General features: G+C 39.6%; 1 protein-coding gene across 2 annotated transcripts in view; it reads left to right on the forward strand.

Moving 5' to 3' along the window:
• The first annotated feature begins 1,186 nt into the window (after nt 1-1,186).
• The window catches only part of wdfy1 (WD repeat and FYVE domain containing 1), a 38,729-nt gene continuing 16,438 nt past the window's right edge, over nt 1,187-23,477 (forward strand). Inside the window, exons 1-7 of one of the 2 annotated variants that reach the window (XM_067995414.1) lie at nt 1,187-1,374; nt 3,606-3,673; nt 7,050-7,120; nt 10,230-10,284; nt 16,597-16,747; nt 19,203-19,315; nt 21,369-21,498. In XM_067995414.1, coding sequence (XP_067851515.1) covers nt 1,238-1,374; nt 3,606-3,673; nt 7,050-7,120; nt 10,230-10,284; nt 16,597-16,747; nt 19,203-19,315; nt 21,369-21,498 — 725 coding nt within the window. In that variant the 5' untranslated portion in view covers nt 1,187-1,237. The remainder of the gene's footprint in view (nt 1,375-3,605; nt 3,674-7,049; nt 7,121-10,229; nt 10,285-16,596; nt 16,748-19,202; nt 19,316-21,368; nt 21,499-23,477) is intronic. The other variant, XM_067995415.1, reaches the window with a different exon arrangement.

Genomic DNA, 23,477 nt, shown 5'->3' on the forward strand with positions numbered 1-23,477 from the left:
AACTTACTTGCACTTATCTTGTACTTATTTGTATGCCTGTGAGTCCTCTGCTCTGGTGGTTTATTTCTATATATATCAAGTTTCTGGGAGGTGTAGGCACATGTGACCTTTCTCTTTACAACCTCCAGGATATTTTCTTTCCCTTTGAATCTAATGATCTGAAGCTGCCGTTACATTGCACAGCTTCTCAGGTGGAGGAAGATGTCTTGTTGCTCTTTAAATTAAGGAGGAATAAGTATAACAATTTGTCACTAGATTACTGCATGGGAGCGCCAAGTGATCATGTACACATTTTCAACAATCACTTTAGCTATTCAACAATCTCCTGTTTTCCAAGAAGCATTTTACGGGTCATTTTACTTCTCTTGTGTGTGTGTATGTGTTTTCCCCCTTCCCTTTTTTCTGTTCCTTTTTAAATGCTGTTGATGTGTAATTTCTTCCAGTTCTGATGAAGGATCCACACCTGAAAGGTTAACTTATCTGTTCTCTCCAAAGATGCTGCCTGACCTGAGTCTTTCCAGCATTTTCTGCTTTTGTTACCAAATACCAAAGTTCATCTGTCGCGAGTCTTAAAGGGTGTTGCCATAGAACAGTTTGCACAAACGTTTTTTTGTTGTTGTCCGTATACGCGATGACATAATTCGTGCTGAAACCTATTATTGTGTTAAGAAAATGTAATGATATCACTCAGATATTTTATCATTCTATTTCCCCGGTGAGCCAATTCAAAATAAGCAATTAAATAAACAGTAGAGTGTTTGTTCCTTAAATAAGTGCGATGTTATGCCCCGTTGTAGCATCCATGGATTTTTATTACTTAATATGTTACACAGTAACTACAATTTCCATATTATCAAAAAAGAATGCGTCCTCATTTTTCCAACATCATCTTTAAAACATAATTGCATATATATATATATATAATTTTAAACAGTATTATGGGGGTCGTGGATAGATTTTATAAAGTAAGGAATAAATGGGAAATTGAAAGATGCATTTATTGGAAAAGGTGTCCATAATAGCTGGGGATGTCACTGTGCTAAACTTATTATCAGCGTTTTACGTCCAAATGTTTAGTTCAAAAAGAATGCATCTGTTGCACGAAGCGAGCTGCCAATCATCTTCTAAGTCCACCCCTTGCAAATGCCGTGTGCCAACCTCCTCTATTTCAGTGAATACGGTAAGTGCTGAGTGAAACGGAGCGTTGTCAGCTGATTGCTTTCCAAAAAGCAGAAAGATGGCGGCAGAAATCCACTCCAGGTTGCAAACCAGTCGCCCGGTCCTGCTGACCAAAATCGAAGGGCACCAGGACACGGTCAACGCGGCCGTCCTCATCCCGAAGGAAGACGGGGTGATCACGGTGAGCGAGGACAGGTACGGAGAAGCCTTGAGTCAGCCCTGCCCCGCGGGGAATTAATATATGTGTTTCTGCATATGTGTGGCTGGAATACAATCTTTTTTTTACCAAAAAGAAACAATTAGCAAAATGTTGGCAGCCGCAACTTTTGTAACAAAATTGGGTGCGGGGATTGTTGTGATGTATGTTTCACTTGCTGGGAGTGCGCGGCGGCGGCGGCGGCGGCTCGGTGTAATTGACTTGACTCGGTCCCAGCGGGGACCTCGCCGCTTTCTTGCAGCAGCTTCGGGTTTGTTTGCATGATGGTTCTCCTCTTTGGTTCGGTGTCGCACCAGTGACTCAAAGCACGTAGGGTCCCGTGAGCAAGTGTCGACCTCGGCTCGGGTCTTTGGCATTCCGGTTGCACCGGTGAATGAAGTTTGCCACCTTAGAGTGCTTTTTTTTTTAGGAAACGGATTTAGATTGCAAAAATATGTCAATCTTCCACATTGTTGTTTTATGTTTTTATCAACTGTGAACTTTTTCATGGACTGAAAAATAGTTTCCCGACCCTAGACTGGAAAGAAGTCTGACAAGTGAGGTAGACTGAGCGAGCTGGGTTTATAGACAAAAAAAATGAATTGTCCTAGCCATATTTTGAAAAGAACACCACATATTTTGCACCACAGATCTGGTGTGTGTGTATATAGTTAAGTGATACTGTTTTCCGGGGAGAGGAAGTGTTTTGAGATGAGAGAAAGAGCTATTGTATCATTTTTGTCACCGAGAGGGCACTTAAGCCATTGTATCAGGAGCTTTTTAAAAAACTTTTTGGAAAATGCTGCCCCTTTTTAAAAAAAATACTCAAAGATTAAAACTCCATGGGAAATGATTGAGAAGGTGGAATGAGATTTTACAAAGATATAAAATAAAATTTATCCTCATTCTTGAGATAATGTAACATTAATTTGTTGCAGTGTAACTTCTCCCCACAAAAAGTTGTGCTTTACACCCCCTTTTTCAAGATGTTTAAATCATCTTTTGAAATGTTTGAAGGGGCCATGTAGAAATAATAGTATATTGTGCACTGTCTCTGAAATTTTTTAACATTTTGGAAAATATTCAGTACAATATGAACTGTCTAAAGGACATGTTACAGCATTTCACTACTATATTGGAAAGTATAAATTTATCATAATTAAACAATGATGGTTACAAAAATGAGATGCATAGTCAGTTTTTTTTTCTGTGAGGCTGCATGTTGATTGATTTAACATTCACTAAAGTGACCAAGTTTGTAAACTAGAATTATTTTTTTGTAACTCAGTTTTGCAGTAAAACCTTGTCATGAAAACAATACATTGAGGTGAATTAAAATAATTTATTTTAGTTGCCAAAATGACAATGGCCAAACTGATTCACTCAAACAATTTATGACTTTTGAAAATAAGTTTTGCTTACATTTGATTTTGAAATTTGCCTGTAGTATGAATAGATCAAGTTTGCTTGTTGGCTGTGAATATTTTACTGTCCTTTCCTGGTAGTCATACTGAGATTCTTGAGTAATAATGAAGGCAGTAATTTTTGTTTATCTCTCTTTGTTCTTTTATCTCTCAATTAACCATCAAAATTATTTCAGGAAAAATGTGAGCCTGATTTAATTTGAAAACAAATGTGATTTAGTCAAAATATTTGCATAGAGTAGGAAAATAATGTGTTTGAACTTTTTACATTGATGTTGTCTTTAGTTTGTTCAAAACTGAGAGAATTTGTGAAGTCTTCAATTCTTGTGTTCTTGAATTTCAGCTGGGTTGCATTTTTTGTCATTCAATTTGCTTGCATTCTTTCTCTGACAAGCTATGCTGACAGGAGGCTGCTATGAATCAAATTTAAGACATTGCTGTTAAAACTGAAGTGTGAAGATTAATGTAGAAAGAATATATCCCTTGCACGATTATGCTTACACAGATATGTGCTAGATAGTAAGTATGAAATTCCTATTAGTGGCAGTGTAATGTTGTCCTAGTTAAAAATCCTAATCATGTGTTCTGAACTGTGGGGGAAAACTGTAAATTGCTTTTCGGTAGAAGAACACTCCCTAAAACAAAATAGGGAAGAATGTGAGCTGACTGAGGTCAATAGATTCAATTTGTGGTGAGGAAACAATTATATTTGAAAAAAGCATTATAGTTCCATTCTAACGGGAATGTACATGATTTGTGAGAATCCCTCATTTACTGTTTACTAATTCCTCTTGCTCTTTCTGCAGAACAATACGTGTGTGGTTGAAGCGAGACAGTGGTCAGTACTGGCCAAGCATCTTTCACACAGTATCAGGTGAGTAAAGCATCCAAATTAATAGATTTAGAGTGTCTTCAACAAAGTGCCCACTAATCTGAATCTTTTCCCAACTTTTGCAAAGTATTCTATGAGTAAATGTGATGTATGAACCAGTGGTTTCTGTTGGAGCTTTGGGGATTTTCTTTCATGTGTCTAATCAGTGTATAAAGGAAGTGGCACAGTGGACATATTCTTTATCAACTGATCTTTCGCACCATATTGTAGTGGGTGTGGAATTTCATAATGATAGAAAGAAATCTAGTAACCTGTACCATCAGATGTACACAATGTGAAACTCAAAATAAGGAGATGGATTTCCTATAGAGTACACTGTGTTCTAACATGCAGTGTGAGATCACTGCTGAAGCGGCCTTTGAAATGTATGAGTATTTGTTTGATGTTTCTTGTCTCAGGGAATAGTTAGCCAGCAGCCATGTTGGTATAGGTAAGTGAATTTTAAACTTTTAATCTCTTAGCCTGTTGGCTCCCTTTTTAGGGCCAATCCCAGGGGACACCCTATACCCACCCATCTGTCTGCTTGCTTGGCTGACTGCTTCCCAACATGTTCTGCTGCCTGCGCAGCCTTCCCATTAACTACACACTCAGGAATCCTTGTGCTCACCCGTTCGATGGTTCATTGCCTCAACTGCCTGCCTGGTCCCCCACTCAGTCCTTCGTTTCACAGCTCCTAAACCTTTTTTCATAGGTGTGCTTGAATTACGCTCCCCCCTCCCCCACACCCTCCATCCCCTCCCATCCATTTCTCAGCAATTCTATCTTTTCCTGCCCCGACACCCTATAGCAATTCAACCCTTCTCTGCCTCCCACTATGGACCAGCGAAATGGCCACCTTTTACCCCACTGAGCATCATATCAACTCGTGAAAACACCCTCTTTCATAGGACCTGGCTCCCTTTTTTTCACACACTACTCACTGAGAAGCATTTCTGCCCCATCTCTACTAAGTATTTCAGTCCCTTCCCCCACCCTTTTTAAGTAGCATTTTGTCCTCTGCATCCCCTCTGCACTGAGCATGGGATTTGACCCTGACTCTCTGCCCTTTCCTCTACAAAATGGGCCATGGGGAAACTGTTCTCATCACTGATCTTCCAGACATTCTCCAGTCCTTTTTCCTTCCTGGTCATCGTCCTCCTATCCCCTTACCCATTCCCTTCCTACCTTAAAAGTGGAGAAAGGAGTTGACAAAGTGGCAGCTGCTTTCTTTTTCTATCAAGTGTTTCATCCTGTTCTTTCATTTTGTATTTTTAACATCCTAGCATACATTGTTTGCAGTTTGTGCCTTTTACTTAAGTTTGGCTCAGTGGTAGCTCTCTCCTCTTCATAGTCAGAAGGTTGTAGGTTCAAGCCCTCCTCTGGGACTTGAGCACATAATCTAGGCTAACACTCCAACAAATACTGAGCGAGTGCTGCATTATAGGAGTTGCTGTCTTTCAGAAGAGACATCTCCCTGTTCAAGTGGATGTAAAAATTCCCATAGAAATATTTGAAAAAGACCAAGCTAATCTTGGTCCCTCGCTTGACACCGTCAAAATAGATTAATTAGTCAGTTTGTGGGGCCTTGTGTGTAAGTTGCTGCATTTGCCAACATAATAACTTCAAAGGTAAGTTGTTTGCAATGAAGTGCTTTGGGATATCCCGAGGACTTGAAAGGTACTACTTAAATGCATTTGTTCATTCTTTTATAAGCAGAAGATTATTTAATTGTTCACAATATTCTCTGACTTCAATAAGAAATATCAAACAGAACTATATTCCAAAGCAACTGTTAATGGTATAATCCTTCCTACAGTGGCAAAACATTTTGTTACTGTGAAGAGCCTCTATATCCCATAAACAAACTGATGATTCTTTAAGCTGAAGCGGTTATGGTGGGTTATCCTGTGATACCATCACATGAGACAGCCATTTGTTTATGGCTGTTTGAATATTGCTACTTCGAAATGATTTTTAAAAAAAACATTGTTGCAATTGGCATCTTCTCAATTGCCTCTTTTATTTTTATCCTGATCTCTGAAAGCCTGTTATGAAAGCATATCGTGGGAGAATTACAGCATTTTGTTAACCATTCAAGTACACTTGTTTTTCCTTGGGGATAGTGTAGGAAAAGTTAAAAGCATGATTTCCGCCCAGATAACAGTTTAAAAGTCCGTTCGCCTGAAGCAGTCCCTGGCCACAAAACTAGCCACACCCCCAGCCGAGTTTCCGCTGATTGTGCTCATTTGGGAGTGGCCACATCACATTGCACCCAGATTCTCAGGCACCCATGGTCGCATGAATCCAGCGTTAATCAACTGACCTGCAGTGACCAGCAGTCAATTGAAGCCACTGATCCAGGTCTGTTTCTCCTGCTGCAGAAATTAGTTTTAATTCAGTCAATTGATCTGCCCTTCTGGTACACAAGACCTGTGACCAGCAGTCAGTTGAAGCTGCAGGTCTGTTCTGCTCTGCTGCAGAAATATCAATTAGTTAATTGAAGCCAGCAGTCAATTTGACAGAGGAAAGCATGCTTACCTTGTGATCTCCAGCCTCACTCTGAAGGGGATGTTTTTCCTTTGCCTTTTGTACTAACCGGCACATACATGATAGGCCGAATGGCCTCATTCTGTGCCGTAAATTTCTGATTCTACCCCACCCAGCACCTTGAGGCCCCATTGGCTCTGTTCCAGCCACAAATTGATTGTGTGCAGAAACTTCAGCGTAACTTCACCTCGGCAAAACTGGCAGTGTCCAGCACATTTTGCCGATAGCACCCCCTAGTGGAGACCCCAGGCCCATGTTTGTACAGAAAGACAATGGTTGACCCTGAAAGATCCAGGGTTTCTGTCATTTCCAGAATTGGCAAGGAAATTCTTCCTGTACAAAAGCAGTTTAAAAATAACACTCTCAAATGTGAAAACTCGATGAAAATATATTTTTTCAAACAGCATATTTTGGAGTATTGGAACTGTAAAACATATACCTTTGCGGATATCGCATGATGTAGCATGGCATGGTAGGGCAGCACAGTATTAAAGTAAGATATTAATTGAATCCTGCATCCAGCTCTGTTTGGAAGTCGGTGGTTCAGAGACTTTGTGTCCATGCACATCCAAAGTTGTCATCCCACATCAGTTTCTAATTGGTATATTTTTCTAAAAATCAACATGGGAGGACTGTAATGATGGCATAGATCTAGGTCTGTGAGACAGCCACTGATGCTCGAAAATGTCTAATTATAAACAGAAACGGGTATCAACTTTATAGTTACAAATAAGTTTGTGAATCCTCCTTGGAGTATTCCTTTAAAGAATAATGTAGATTTTTTTCTGATGTGAACAGCAAGTATTAATAACCCACTTTTTTATTTTTAAAGCACCCTGCTCTGCCATTTCCTACAATCCTGACAAACGGATTTTTATAGGGCAGGATAATGGAGCGATTGTGGTATGTATGCCTGCATTATGACCTATCTCTGTTCTATTCATTAGGATTAGGATTACAGTTGTTCTTTCTTGCTCAAACAAAATCAGTGATAATATAAAAAGTCTGTTGATTTATGTTTGCTGCTGGATGTAATGTTCATCTCATTGCATTACTTAGAATTACATAGCAATGCCTTAAGTGCACTAGTTAACATTTTATGTTTCACTGTATGATCTACGTGTTTAGTCCTTTTGAGGTCACCCCCCCCCCCCCCCAACTCCACAGTTCTCAATCCTTAGCTGAGAGGATTGGTAAGTGACCTGGTTTAAAGAATTTTCAGAGTGTTCCACTTGAACCAGTTGTTTTCCTCAAAGAGCGGCCTCGGGTGAATTTCATCAGAGGGAGAAATAGTTTGTGTGTCCACTGCCAACTGCCTGTATTATCCAGATCAGATCCTGAATTCTTCAGGCAGTGACTGATGACCTTGTTTCCTGTCACTCTGGCACAAGGATCTTGAGTGCCAGGCAGCTATGGTACTGCACCCAGAATAACATTCTGATTCTGTACAGCTGCTGCCTTGAAACTATCAGAGCTAAGACTTCCAAATAAAGTATTTTGTTCAGTGAGTTCATGTTGACTAGACTGTAATCTATGTCCATATCACAGTGATAAATCCTAAATTAGTTGTTTCTCTCCATAATAACATACACCATTGAAGTAATGCACATTTTCTTCTTGATGATGAAGAGCCCCTACTTATTTATTATATAAATGGTTTATGCTGAACAATCTGATCGAAGCCTTCACTTAAGTTCCATGGTGCAGTTATTAATTCAGAGCTAAGACACTGCAACTTGGACAGTGACAAATTGAAGGGACACACGAGTGTAATGGGATGCATCCTTTATAATGTTAAATAAGGGAAACAGTTGCCCTGAGGGAGGACTTCAGCCTGCATCATCCTGTCACTGAGTTCCCTGGAGAGAGAGCTAGCCTTTGCCAAAGCCCCTCTGATGTGAATCTGGATTGACCAGTTGGTGATGAGTAAACCTGCTGTGCCACTGACCTGGATGTCTAGGACATCATGGTGGCTGTCATGGCACAAGATGCTTTGTGTAGGTCCTTTCACCATGTTGATGGCAAATGAATGTCATATAGCTGATGAGGAAACTCTTGTCTTGGGTGGAAAGATGCTGGAAGGCATACTTGCAGGCTAGCTATGAGAACACATGCCTGAAAATCTAGGGCTCGGTACCAATTAGGATTTCATTTTAGTGGCGTAAGCAGCTGCTACTGAAGCTCCACCCCTTCGGCTACTGGGACCAATGGGGTATGATGTGCGTCCATGCTGTGGTCAGGAAGAGGGTGGTAGAACCCTCACACGTCTTATGGTGAATTGTGCTGTTCACCATAATGCGAATGAGGAGTTACTCCTGGTACCTGCTCTCTATATAGCGAGGGCTCAAACGTGAGCTTGTCTACTCCCTCGTGATCAACTGGTTACTCTCTTCCTGGGAGGAAGAGATACACATAGTCTTTTTATGGCTGAGGTGGCTCCAAGGTAACATTCCTGATGATGGACATTCAGAATGAAGTCAACCTTCTGTGGTAGGCTCAGTAGTTTTGATATCTGAATCTGACTGGTCCACACTATTTCTGTTTAAAATTCTTTAATTCCAATGTTGAGTGACAACTCACCATTTTCTGTTGCTTGATTTATATCAAACCACTTAGACACTATCATGTCAAGGGATCCCTGAGCTGTGTGTAGCTGAGACGCACTACTTTTTGGAGACAGAACAGGTGTGGTGGTGAAGGTTTGTGACTGCACTGTACTATCTAGATGACAGAAAAAACAAATACTGGCTGGTTCTGTTACATTTCTAAACTTATCTCTAGTTAAAATCCCTGCTGTGATGTAATTAGAGCTTAAATTGCCTCAAGAGCATGCAAGGAATTAAAGCATCTACAAGACCAAGCAGGGGTTTGTGTGCTTTTTCTGAGAAAGCTGTATAACTAGAAAAAAAATTTGCATTTGTAACCTGTACAGTCAGGATTATTTGTAATACTGCAAACCAAAGTAAGAACTATAAAAACGCTTTCTTGGAATGGGAATTGTGGTTTTATTACAGCTTGTTTATATGTGTGTTTCTTCCAATTCCTATGTAGTAATTTACAATGCAGCAAGGGCTGAATTCTCCAATTGTCAAATATTAATTCTAAAATGTATTTAAAAAAGACAGTTTGAACACTACATTGTGTCTATCAACAGACACTGTAACATGAAATGTACACTAGATGCAAGTCCATTAAATTGATAACAATGTGTACAAGGTTTGGACTGCTTCCTTCACACTTCAGGTGTCATGCTGCCAAATTTCTGAGAGTTTCTTTCTAATTTTTTTAAATCTGGCAATCATTTCCAAAATACAGAGAAAATTTCCACCAACAGAAAATACATTCTAATTGACTTGATTTACATTTCTTTTAAAAAGCAAAAGAAAACAATTCTGAACTCTTATCTGTCTTGAGGGCCTGCCTAAGAACAATTAGCCTGTAATTAACCCAGGAAGGCACTTTATGACCTTAAAATGATATACTTAAGTTACACAGAGCTGTACTTTAGCAGCAGAATAATATATTGTATATTACATGGTATGGAGTGAACCTTTGGCTTAGTGGCAGCAGTCCCACCTCTGAGTCAGCAGGTACAATTTTTGAACCCTGATAGTCCCAGTGAGTGAAGACTGGAACTCTGGCTCTGAATTCTGAGTTGGCATCCAGTGGGATATTCGAGTTCAATGGGTGTGAGTGGCTGCCCCTCATCATATGGGTTGTGGAAGCCCATAAAACCCTCCCACCATCTAGGACTAACCACCCTACGTGCTGGTATAAAGATGGTTATGGTCATAGAAGGAGCGTTCATGTCGCGACCTGTCAGACTGTTAATCAGCCTGCAAATCTTTCCACTAGTTCACACTATTCTCCAAGGGAAGAGTGTGATGATATAAAAACAATTGCATTACATGTCATGGTATTTCTGTCCTTCTAAAATTGCATATTCTCTAACCGACGGTGAGCAGTGCCATGGGAGATCTGCTTGTACTAAAAAAGTAAACATTTTTTTTAGGAGTTCCTCATGGCCGAAGATTTCAATAAGATGACTTATGTAAAGACCTATCCAGGTATGTTACCTCAAGTATTGTCACCAGACTTTATTTCTGTCCTCACTATTTGATACAAATGTCAGCAGTACCGAGGAGTCCATTTTTTGATCCTGAGTTGGGAGCCCATTGCTCTATTGTAAAAGCTATTGGAGTACTTGTGATTGTTACTGTGTGTTGGTTGACTATGAAGAGATGGATTAGGATCTAGTATTTGATGTAAGAAAAACTTGGCACTATTTATACTACTGAGCTGACTTTTAAATTGGAAATTTTATATTAATAAAATTGTCTCTCTTGGAGGATTTCTCCACCATGGATCTCACTATCATGCACTGTTGTCCCACTCCCCTGCTCTTTCCCCATAGCCCTGTAATTTTTTTTCCCTTCAAGTGTTTATCCTATTCCCTTTTAGAAAGTTACTATTGAATCTGCTTCCACCACCCTTTCATGAAGTGCATTATAGCTTGCTGTATACATTTTTTTTTTCCTCATATCACCTCTGGTTCTTTTGCCAATCACCTTAAATCTGTGTCCTCTGATTACTGACCCTTCTGCCACTGGGAATAGTTTCTCCTTATTTACACTATCAAAACCATTCATGACTTTGAACACCTTCATCAAATCTCCTCTTAACCTTCTCTAAGGAGAACAACTCCAGCTTCTCCAGTCTCTCCACTAACTGTAGTCCCTCATTCCTGGTACCATTCTAGTAAATCTCTTCTGCACCCTCTCTAAGGCATTCTTCCTAAAGTGTGGTGTTCAGAATTGAACATAATACACCAGCTGAGGCCTAACCAGTGTTTCATAAAGGTTTAGCATACCTTCCTTGCTTTTGTACTCTAAGCCTCTCTTAATAAAATCATGGATCCTGCATGCTTTTTTAACAGCCTTCTCAACTTATCCTGCCAATTTTAAAATTTATGTGCATACAACCCCAGGTCTCTCTGTTCCTGCACCCCCTTTAAAATTGTACCATTTAATTTATATTGCCTCTCCTCATTCTTTCTACTAAAATATATCACTACACACTTCTCTGTTAAATTTCATCTGCCGTGAGTCTGTCAATTTCACCAGTCTATGCTCTCCTGAAGTCTGTTACCATCCTCATTGTTTACTATATTTGAGTTTCGTGTCATTTGCAAACTTTGAAATTATACCCTGTATACCCGAGTCCATGTCATTAATGAATATCAAAAAGAGCAATGGTCCTAATATCAACCTCTAGGGAACACCATTGTATACTTGCCTCCAGTCTGAAAAACAATCGTTCACCACTGTTCTCTGTGTTTAGTCCTGTAGCCAATTTTGTATCCACGCTGCCACTGTCCCTTCAATCCCATGGGTTGTAATCTTGCTTAACAAGTCTGTTATGTGGTACTTTATCAAACACCTTTGAAAGTCCATATACAGAACATCAATTTCACTACCCTCATCAACCCTCTCCGTTACTCCATCAAAGAACTCAATCAAGTTAGTCAAACATGATTTTCCTTTAACAAATCCATGCTGACTATCATTTATTGGCCCATATTTTCCAAATGCTAATTAATTTTGCCTGGATTATTGCCTCCAAACGTTTCCCCAACATCGACGTTAGGCTGACTGGCCTGTAATTGCTGGGTTTATCCCTCCTTTTTTGAACAGGGGTGTAATATTTGCAATCCTCCAGTCCTCTGGCACCGCTCCCATATCTAAGGAGGATTGGAAGATTGTGGCCAGAGCCTCTGCAATTTCCACCCTTACTTCCCTCAGTAACCTAGGATGCATCCCATCCGGACTGGGTGTCTTTTCTCGTTTGAGTACCACCAACCTTTTATGTTCCTGCTGTTTATCTATTTTTATTCTATCCAATATCGCTACTGTCTCTCCTCCTTTACAACTATACTGGCAGCATCCTCTTTAGTGAAGACAGATGCAAAGTACTCATTTAGTACCTCAGCCATGCTCTCCTGCCTCCACAAAAAGTCCCTAATCAGCCCCACCCTTCCTTTGACTACCTTTTTACTATTTGCATAGTTATGAAAGATTTTTGGGTTCCCTTTTATGGCTTGGCTTATACATTGGCTTGTATTTAATGAATACATTAGTAGGTTATGCAGTAATGTTGTAATACAGACTATGTCTATACCTGCCTTTCAGAATGTACTTATACACCTTTTATCATAGTTGGATTGATGCACTGAGATGTTAGTGGAAATGTGAATTCACTGCGGCCTTTCCACTAATTGTAATTTTGGGGAGTTTTAAAATATGTTGTCAGTGGATGTAATATCTTCTTGTTTGAGATGAATGGTGATGTGATAGATGTATCAGCAGGTTTTTAGATTTTTAAACTGATGTTTTGAAGCTATTTTCAGTCCTTTTGAGAAATAAACTTTCTATTGCAGAAGAACTAATCTTTGTTGAAAGGAGGCATTCAGTAACGTTCATAATAGTGGTTGCTGCAAGGCATGTGATTGAAGGGAACATTTAGAAACTGTGTAGATACTGTTTTATTGAGTGAACTGTAGCTACTATGCTTTATTTTGGAACAAAAATGCATTTAAAACATCAGAACTTACAGAAAAGTGCCCTAAGTACTCCCACTAACCACTAAAAACACCCTAAAAATATACCAAAACCTGAATAAGATTTTTATAACTACCTTTTGGAATAACAATCTAGTTGTACCTCTTTCTTTCAGTCTTCACTGTGGTCATTCCTGATTGAGGTCAATGTAATCGCCTTGAATCGCCTTTGTTACCTCTAGACTCGACTATTCCAATGCTCTCCTGGCTGGCCTCCCATCCCCCACCCTCAATAAACTTGAGCTCATCCAAAACTCTGCTGCCCATATCCTAACTCGCACCCATCAACCCTGTGCTCACTAACCTACATTGGCTCCCAGTCTGGGAATGCTTCGCTGTTTAAAAATTCTCATCCTTGTTTTCAAATCCCTCCATGGCCTCACCCCTCCCTATTTCTGTAACCTCGTCCAGCCCTACAACCATCCGAGGTCTCAACGCTCCTCCAATTCTTGCCTCTTGCGCATCCCTGATTTTAATCGCTCCACCAATGGCAGCCATGCCTTCGGCTGCCTAGGCCCTAAGCCCTAGAATTCCCTCCCTAAACCTCTCTGCCTCTCTACACCTCTCATCCTTTAAGAAACTCCTTAAAACCTACTTCTTTGACCAAGCTTTTGGTCACCTGTCCTAATATCTCCTTATGTGGCTCGGTGTCATTTTTTTGAAATTGCTCCTGTGAAGCACCTTGGGATGTTTTACTACGTTAAAGGTGTTATATAAATGCAAGTTGTTGAAGATTTTTATTATTTTGATGACTTTTGGCTTGCAGGATATGCATACTCAATTTTGGTGAGACTTTTTTTAATGTTTATTTTCTCCCCCAAGTTCTATGGGTTCTGAGGACCCTCTGGTACCTTGTTCAAATGGCCATTCTTCATATACGAGCCTAGATAAGAAACTATTAGGGATGTTATACAGTCACAGGGTGGCATAACAGCTGAGCTATACTGTCTTCTCTCCAAATATCTATACACATTCTCAAGAAAAGGGAAGAAACCTAATTATTTTTTAAATTGAGAAACAAAGGTCCAAATTGCATTTAATCTCAGTTTTTGGAAAGAATAAAAATAGATTAAGTAAATGATTAAGTAGTAATTAGATGATGCCAAACCTGTGCTTGTAGGGCCGGAAGGAAGGAAAGGGCGACCTGGTGGGCCAGTCATAATTGTGGAACAGAATGGAAAACAAGATTATGCAGATTAGAGTATGAGGAGCAAATGATCAAAGAAAGACAGCCTTTTTCTTTAGAAGAGCTAGGGACTGTACCATCTGAATGGAAAGGAGGATTCACAGCAGTTACAAGAGACTGCTTTGATAAAGGATCAGAAGGAGTGGTTGCTAAAGGGGCAGGAAGATAGCAGGATTCTTATTTTCAATAAAGTTAAATTTAGAAGCTGTAGTCATGAATTTATGGATGTTATGAGCAGAGGTGGAGTTGGCTTGGTATGATTTAGACTGACCAAGATACCAGGTATAATAGAATTTATACAAGAGGCAGCAGTGTAGCCATGTTTGAACTAAGATGTAGTGTCAGATTTAACAGAAAAATTAAATGTTAAATTTCCCATGTCAGCTGTCAGTTATTTCACTCAGTGAAAGTAGTAGTTGGACCAGGGAAAACAAAAAAATTCTCAAAGACCGTCCTGGTTGGCTGATCTAGAATGCCAAACAAGGCAGGAGTGGTTTAGAATTGGGTTTACTGTGGGGTATTTTGTAAGAGGTAGGTTTGAGACATTGGAATCAATTTTAACCTAACCCACCCGTGGAGAAACTGACATTGAAGTCAATGGAGAGTAATATTGGGCGCAGTGTAAAATCGGCATTCCACCCAATCCCATGAGTTTCCCGCCTGGTAAATTAAGCTAAAATTGTATCTGTCTCCATACTGGACTTGGGTTTGGAGGTAAAGAAAAATCTCTGTTCTTGTCCCTTAAATAATCTCAATCAGGGATTTAAGAAGGCTGATGGAGGAGCTGTGAGATTACCATTAAAGGGCAGTTTTATGCAGGAGGCCTAGGCTCTGGATTGAGTCTGCCCAAACTCATTTCGCATAAGATTCTTGCAGACAGAGAAAACTTTCGTTGCAGCAGTTTGGGCTGGATTTGAACACCGGTCCCAGAAGTGAAAGATATGTGTCTAATCAACAGTGTTACTCAGTTTCCCCTTTTTTTTGAACCGATGAATTGCCGTAAGCTGAGGAAAATTGGAATTTTCCTTCTTGAAGTACTTTTTTATTTAAAACCTCAGATTTTTTGTTGAAAGGAAGCAGAAGTCTAGGTGTGTAAATTGCTCTTTGTATTAAAAGTTTTATCTGATGTGTTTATTGCTGAACAATTGGATACTTGTGGCTCATGCCAGTTAACCTACTTTCATCTTAATGTTGCTGTCTGATGCTGTTTTTCACAAATGAACTTTACATGTCCTTGCTTAAAGCCTGTCCATGCTGCAGTATTCAGTTACACTTCTGTAATTGGAGTAGATCTTTGTGTAGATGCAGCACTTTTTTTTAGTAAATTCCCCAACAGAGATGCTCAAAAGGAAGTGATCATCCAGCTGGTTGAGCAATGATTCCAGTCCCTTGAACTTGTCTCCCTGCTTTTTTTTGTTGCCTTGAATTTCTGCTGGTGTTTCTCTTCCTTTGTTTATTTTTGTCTTCCTGGGATGATTTTGTAGGGGGGAGGCCAGGAAAAGAACTGCAAAAAACTTATCTCCAGAGGCACCCTGTCTGAGATGGACGGCTCAGATATTTCAAATTTAATGATGTTATTAAATTTGGCAACAAGACAATGGTCTATTAAGATGTCATTGTCAGTTGGGGATCATTATATGCTTAGCAACTGACTTCTCATTGGCTAGTGCTGGTACAGCATTTGTACACTAAAATGAAAAGCCTAATTTGTAGCTTCCATTTATCCAACCAAGACTGAGAACTAAATATTTTGGAGTTTCAAACCTTCACTAATGTTACTAATAATTAGAAAATGGTCTTTTGAGGTAGCTGCCTCTCAAAAGTAAATTACATTAAAATTGCTGTAGGATTAATACGCATTAATTTTTAATACTATGAATCTGTAAAATATTTAAACACTTAAGCAAATGTTTTAAAATGCAATGCTCTTTATATTAGGCATTAATAATTTTTCACTTTAACATTGACATGTTTAGTATCTCCTCTGTTCAGTGGTGGCACTCTCGCTTCTCATGGGTTCTTGTCCCTTTGCAGGACTTGAGCATGTAATCAAGGCTGATACTTCAGTGCAGTATCAAGGGAGTGCTACACTATCAGTGTCAGATAAGATGTTAACCTCAGGTGCAAGTGGGTGTAAAAGATCCCATGTCACTATTTGAAGAAGAGCAGGAAAGTTCTCTGTGTCTTTGCTAACAGTTATCCCTAATCTTACACCACCAAAAACAGATTGCTGTTTGGGGGACATTGCATGTTTCTAGTGAGTACACTTCAAAATAACTTGTTGGCTGTGAAGCACTTTGGGACGTCCTGAGAATGTGAACGATCAAATGAAGTGCAAGTTTATTCTTTCGTTCTGTGTAATGTTCAACAGGAGAGACCCTTTTCCGGTCCTGAGAGTTTCAAGTGGAAAACTCATTTTATAATTCTGCCAATTTTTTCATTAACGTGATTAAATGGAGGGCAATCTACCCTTTTGTGCAGTACATAGTGTAATGGCTCACAAACTCAGATTCCACAGTTTAACCATTTGCTTTATAGCTATTAAAATTTATAATAGTGGCTTTTATTTTTCTCTAGCACATCAGAATCGTATTTCAGCAGTCATATTTTCTCCAGAGACCGAATGGATTATAAGCACAGGACATGACAAATACCTCAGCTGGATGTGTACCAGGAGTGGATGTCTGCAGGGAAGACACTGCTTTAGTGCATGGGCTTCGTGCTTACAGTATCCTTAACCTTTACACTGACTCTATTTTAGACTTGTAGGCAAGTAATCGGTATCAAGTTTGGTCACTGAGAGTCCCTTGTGTGGCGGGCTTAAACCAAAAAAAGTGATTGTGAATATGTCTTAAGGACATGTTTTCCTTGTACTGGACATTTGATCAATGTCTGTGCATACCCCTCTTTATTTCATCAGCTGGTCTCCATTTTAGTTTAAACTACATGCTGTGTTGTACGTGCAGGACAAAGTTAATTATTGCAGCAGAAATCTTTGAGCCTAGTATCCTTTTCATTTGAAATGCAATATTTGAGTTGTTGAGCGAAGTGTACTTTTGGCAGCAAGGGTAGAATTACACCACGCAATTTGATCCTGCTAAAATGCTGCTATAGATTTTTAAGATGTGGAGATGCCGGTGATGGACTGGGGTGGACAAATGTAAGGAGTCGTACAACACCAGGTTATAGTCCAACAGCTTTATTTGAAATCACAAGCTTTCGGAGCTTTCCTCCTTCGTCACCTGACGAAGGAGGAAAGCTCCGAAAGCTTGTGATTTCAAATAAAGCTGTTGGACTATAACCTGGTGTTGTACGACTCCTTACATAGATTTTTAAAGCATCACACTGAACAACGAACATGTTTTCATCATCCTCAAATCAGGAATTTCGAATAATAATCGCTGTGTACAAAAAAAGGCATCATATCAAGACAATCTCATTATAAATGGCCTATTAGAGTACAGTAGCTCCCACTCCAGAGCATCTGTGTACCTTTTTTTAAAAACAATGAATCACATTTTGCTTATCTAACAGCATTTAAGGACCTCCTAACAGAAAGCTTCACCAAACTATAATTTGAGCCTTCTAGAGTTCCAGCTCTCTGCATTCTTTTCTGTTCTTGTATTATTTTCTTAACTGTCCGAGAAATAGATTTTCCACCTGTTTTTGCATAACATGTTGATATTTAGTTTCCATTTCTGACATCCAATCAAATACGAATATATGAACAATGACTGACAGGAAAAGACCCTCAGGACTATCCAGCCCGTCCCACACAATCATGATACCTTGTGTATCAAAATATACACACCCCACCCCAAACCATGTGATCTCTTGAAAGAGGCGAAAAACCAGACAAAAACCCAGGTCAATTTGGGGGGAAAAATATCTGGGAAATTCCTCTTCGACCCCTTTGGCGATCGAAACTAGTCCAGAAGATAACTCTGGCCCTGATAATTCTATGCATTACATCACCTACCTTATTGTAAGAGGTGATCTCTGCCCCAGCCAGAAACAGGTCCAGCTCTCACTTGAAGGAATTCAGCGATTTCGGCGTCTACCGCACGAGTCACTAACCTGCTCCAGAGGTCCACCATTCTCTGGGAAAAGAACCACCTCCTAACATCTAACCTAGACCTGGCCTTGTACAACTTAAAATTGTGATGCGTGGTCGTCCCTAACACATTTAATTGGAACAAACTGTCAACTGGAACACAATCTATTCCTTTCACCAATTTATAAACCTCAATCAGATCACCCCTAAGTCTACGCTTCTCTAAGTGTAGAGTCCCAGCTCTTTTAGCCTACCTTTATAACTAATATGCTTTAAGCTGGGAATTAGTCCAGTGGCCCTCCACTGCACCCTTTCCAAAGCCTCAATATCACCCACCATATGAGGAGACCAAAACTGGACACAGTATTCCAAATGAGGCATGACCAATTTCATATTTGAGTGCACCTTATGTGGTGTACTGAATCAAAATGACCAATTGTCCTATCATCAACTGATGATTCTAGCAAGGAGAGAAGGCATTAATTTCCTTGTAGATTGCTTAACATCTGATTATGCTGTATCTCTTCCACAAAACCAATTTTTAATTTGATAGATGCAGACTGATAATGCATAGAACCTGGAAAATTTACTGTTATCAGGAATTTAATTTGTGTTGTTGCAATTGGTTCTGGAATCAGTTTAGGTTCTTAAAGTGGAGAAACCCATGAAGTGCAGTGTGATGGGAACTGAGCTCCTTTTTGCTTCATATTATAATTCTGAATTAGATTTTCTTTCTTCTAGCTAGGCGAGTGTTTAGAATTTAAAAGTAAACTCTGCTTCTGGAAGGAATTTTTTTGTCATTGTTGTCTTGAGGGCCTGTATGTAAGTAAAACACAGTGCTGTCAGCAGTTAACTATTAATATCAATTGAAGGCAGCCTGCCTCTCTTTGTCATTGCTGTAGACGTACCCTCATCAGATCAAGCTTTATTAATACTTCAGGTTTGTAAAAAGATATTTTGGTATAAATTCATCTTCAGCAGTAATGCAAAGTGGACGAGTGCAAATTAGTCGCCATTTTGCACTTTGCCCAATTTTCTTTTCCATTGAAAATCATCTTTTCGTTATGTAGCTGGTGGTGTTTGGAGAATGGCATCAACCTTTATTCTTTTTGACTAACAATTTATTCAGATATGATGTGGAAACAAGGCATGCATTTGTGGGTGATTACTCTGGACAGATCACATTATTGAAGCTTGAACAGAATACTTGCAGTATCATTTCAACATTAAAAGGACATGAAGGTAATGTGTGCATATTTACTGCGACTGCTAGATGCTAAGGTTTTAATTGCATTTCATGTCTGTCTGTCAATGGCAACACTTCTTTTGACCAATCAGGTGATTACCAGAGGCCACTATCCCTTGAATCAAAGACCCCCCCCCCCCATTGTGCTTTCAAAGAATCTAATTCCAGAACCAGGAGCCACTCGGATTGTAGAACCATCTCCAAAACTCATCAGGAATAATATTAGACCACCTTCTGCCAACAGCATTTTCTATGGCATATTGCCACCATGACATCTCACCCATCCTTCTATATACCTCTAAAAATAAAATTCGTAATAGAATACAGAAAAAAAAATCACACATTTGCTCAAAAATGTACTCTCCCCATCATGCAGTCACCCTCTCGCTCGCTTTCCTCCCTCTCAGCCCCCATTCACTGCCATGTACACTTCTCTGGGCCTCACTGATGGCCTTCGCATGCAAACATCACTACATTGAATGTACGGCACAGAAACAGGCCATTCTGCCCATCTTGTCCATGCTGGTGCTTATGCTCCACACGAGACTCTTCTGACCCATCATCTAACCCTATCAGCATAACCTTGTGTTCCTGTTTCCCTCCTGTACTTATCTACCCTCTCCTGGTAGCAGACAGGATAAAAAATTACTTACACTCACCACTTCCCGATCAAATGTTGTAAAAGATCATTACGGCATTTACTTTTAAAAGACCAACGATCTGAAATTGGACCTTTTCGATCGCTCAGGCATCTTTCCTGGCCCCCCTCTCTTTCCCATCCCCCGCCCCCACTACCTGAAGGGCAGCCAGGCAGCAAGATAAACATTGTTGCCTGCTAAATACTGGCTGACCTGTTGCTTCAACTTGTAGCTCTCTCTGTGAACTTTGTCAATGTCATGCTCCCTCCCCTCTGCACACAATTATTCCAGAAAATAGAGAGGGAAGAAAGAGCTATAGGCAGTATGATGGGACAAGAAAAGGAGAAAGGTGAAAATCAAAGGAAGTAGGAAAGAGAAAAGACAGAAAGTTAACAAGGAGAAGGATTAGTAGAATGGAGGCCACAAAAGAAAGGATGGCAAAGAGGAGAAAGGAAATAAACAACTCATTTTTAAAAGAATGACTACTCATTCCATGTTGAGTGTGAGGCATCAACTCAACCAGTCTCTTTGTTATTGCTGTGAGTTGCCATGCCTCCCTCTTTACTTATCTACTTTTTAAAAATCTTTGAGCAACACCACAGGAGAGCCATTAAATTAAACTTGACCACTTTATGTGCACAGTATCAATGTTTCATAAACACATCAAAATACTCAGTGCATCAAATGTCACTCCTTTTGTGCTACTGAAAAAAATGAATGGAATCCTACTACACAAAAGGTAAGAAAGGATCCTCCATGCTCATCCTATCCACTAGATGGTGCAACCTTTAATGATAACCGAGGCAAAAGAACTGACCAATTTTGGGAAAAACTGATAAATTCCTCACCTGATTCCATCTCTAGGATCTGGGTTTAAATTTAAATCAGACTGATGGAAATAGAGCTTCTATGGGATGGGAGTTGGGACAACCTCAAATCATTTTCTAATGGATGGAGATTCACAGCACAATGCTGTCCATAATTCAGCATAAATTGGCAATTGCTTTTTGATACCTAAGGAAGTCTCAAATGAAAAGGGGCAAGGGGAACCACTTTGATACAGAAGGGAGGTGCTGGTCTAAGGGTTAAATTTTTGATACTGAATACAGGAAACATTAATGTGCATCAGAACATGCTGCGCTGATCTGGAGAATCTTGATTCTGATGCTTTTATGTCTAATGTGAAAGTGAGTTCTGTTTTCATGCACTAATGTATCTTCCACCTCTTTCCCCCACACCACCACAAACCACAAAGCCTCAACCTGAAAAAGACACTTTCTAAAGAATGACATGTATTGTGTAGATGTATGCTGTAGTTAAATTGTTTTCTTGCTGCAGCATTTTATATATTTTTTTTATTCCAGTAAGTTTGCATTTGGGGGATGCATCATTCTTTTTCTCTTTGTTCTAGCAGGCAGTATAGGAGCCCTTTGGTGGGATCCTGTCCAACGGCTACTGTTTTCTGGAGCATCTGACCACAGCATTATCATGTGGGACATTGGTGGGAGGAAAGGCAGGACTTTACTGCTTCAGGGTCATCAGTAAGTGATGAGTCATATTCATGCTGCTGTCACACCCATGTTACTGAAAACTTCTGTGCGTCATCTCTCGCTAATTATAAGTTCAAAAGTCCATTCCAATCTAAAATGTCGATAGCTGCTGCTGTCTGAGTTAAACCTTCTAAATTAACTTTGTTGATTTGAATTTATTGTAAAGTTCTCATTCTCTCTTTCTTTAAAATTACTCTGGGTTTGTTCTGATTGCTATCCCTTGGCTCCTGCTGGAAACATTTCTATAGATGTAGGCTAAATGATACTCATTGTGAAGCTTTAACATAATCCATGATTGTTTCTCCCCTTACACTCAAGCTTGGATCATTGTGAACCATGAAGATCTAAAATTAGTGCACAAAACAACCTTGGGTTAGTTTACTCTAGCCTCTCACTCTTTCTTTTCCCCCAACCCCTCCCCCTCCCTCACTTTGCATCACCATTGGTGGCTCTGCCTTCAGCTGCCTGGGACCCACACGTTGGAATTCCCTCTCTAAACCCATCCACCTCCCACTCCTTTATTGACTTGCTTTATATCCACCCCTTTGACCAAGCTTTTTGATCATTCCTCCTAATATCTCCTCCTTTGGCTCAACGTCCATTTAAAAAAAAATTATTGAAATCTTGAAAGCACCTTGGAATGTTTTTCTACATTAAAGGCATTGTAATTGTTAACTGAACAATTCCATGATACTTTCTACAGTGGCCAATAACTTCTAGCAACTAGCTTGTTTGACAGGATATGGTATTTTTAGCCATCAATGCAAATTGTAGTTGAACTAAATCTTTCAACCACTTCATAGCTTGCCAGTCTTAAATTAGACTAGAAAAAGCTGGTCACTCTCATCAGCCCCTGCCAAATTCCTAAGGCTGACTTTAAGCCTGTCTTCTTGCACATCCATCTTATTTTTTCCATTTCAAAATGAGCACTTTACTCTATCTGTACCACTATGATCTACCTTTTCCAACCCACGACCCCTGGCATCTTGCATTATTTTTAATTGGTGATGTATTTATGGTTCAGCATGTTGGTCACCATAACCGTGACATCTACAAACATTTTGTCCAGTGTCTGGTGAAGCTGTGTCCTTTAGCAAGGAATGGCTGTGCCAGAGGAAGAACTATCTCAGATGATTATTGCTTCTTGAGCATTGACATAAGGCTCATGAAATTCATTGGCTTGTGCATCACCTGCACTGCTTATATACCTGAAAATGGACCCTCTTTCTCTTTCTTTCTACAATCCCTCCCCCCACCTTAATGACTAGGCATTATTTCATATGTGGTCATTTCATGCTTTATAGCACATCTTTCCCAAGGGCCAAAAGAGGAAACTTGTGTTTCATATTTTTGAAATCTTCATCGTCATAGTAGTGTAACCTCTGTACAATTTAATTTTGATCCTGATAAATATTCAGATTCAGGTGGATGTAAATAATCCCTTGACACTACTTGGGATGCAGCAAGTTTTTCTGGCCAACATTCGTCTCTCGACTAACACCACCAAAACAGATTACCTAATCACTTCTCTCGTTTTCTGTTTGTGGGGATCTTTCTGTCTACAACTTGAGCCCATATTTGTCTACAAAACAGTGATTCCATTTTAAAAGTAATTCATTGATTATATATCACTGGGACATCCTGAGGATATGAAAAGGTACTATATCCATGCAAGTTCTTTCCAGTTTTCTTTCATAGTGGCTTCTTATAAATAAGTGACTCCAGCAAAAAATAATTGGATTAAAATTGTTATTGAGCAAATAGATTAGTTGAAATAGCTTTTTTTTTAATTTGTGCTTTGATATTTGATATTGCACATTAGGGGATGAGAATAAATGTCTCTATTTATATGTAATGGGATGACATGTTATAGGGTCCTTCTTCAGTCTGTGACTGGAGGTCAGTGGAGGAAGGGAAATGCATAACCATTCTTGACTTAAGTGCTGACTTTGGTTCATAATTGTTTTCAA

This window comes from Heptranchias perlo, chromosome 13 (genome assembly GCF_035084215.1).
Source record: "Heptranchias perlo isolate sHepPer1 chromosome 13, sHepPer1.hap1, whole genome shotgun sequence".
In the NCBI taxonomy this organism is placed as follows: domain Eukaryota; kingdom Metazoa; phylum Chordata; class Chondrichthyes; order Hexanchiformes; family Hexanchidae; genus Heptranchias; species Heptranchias perlo.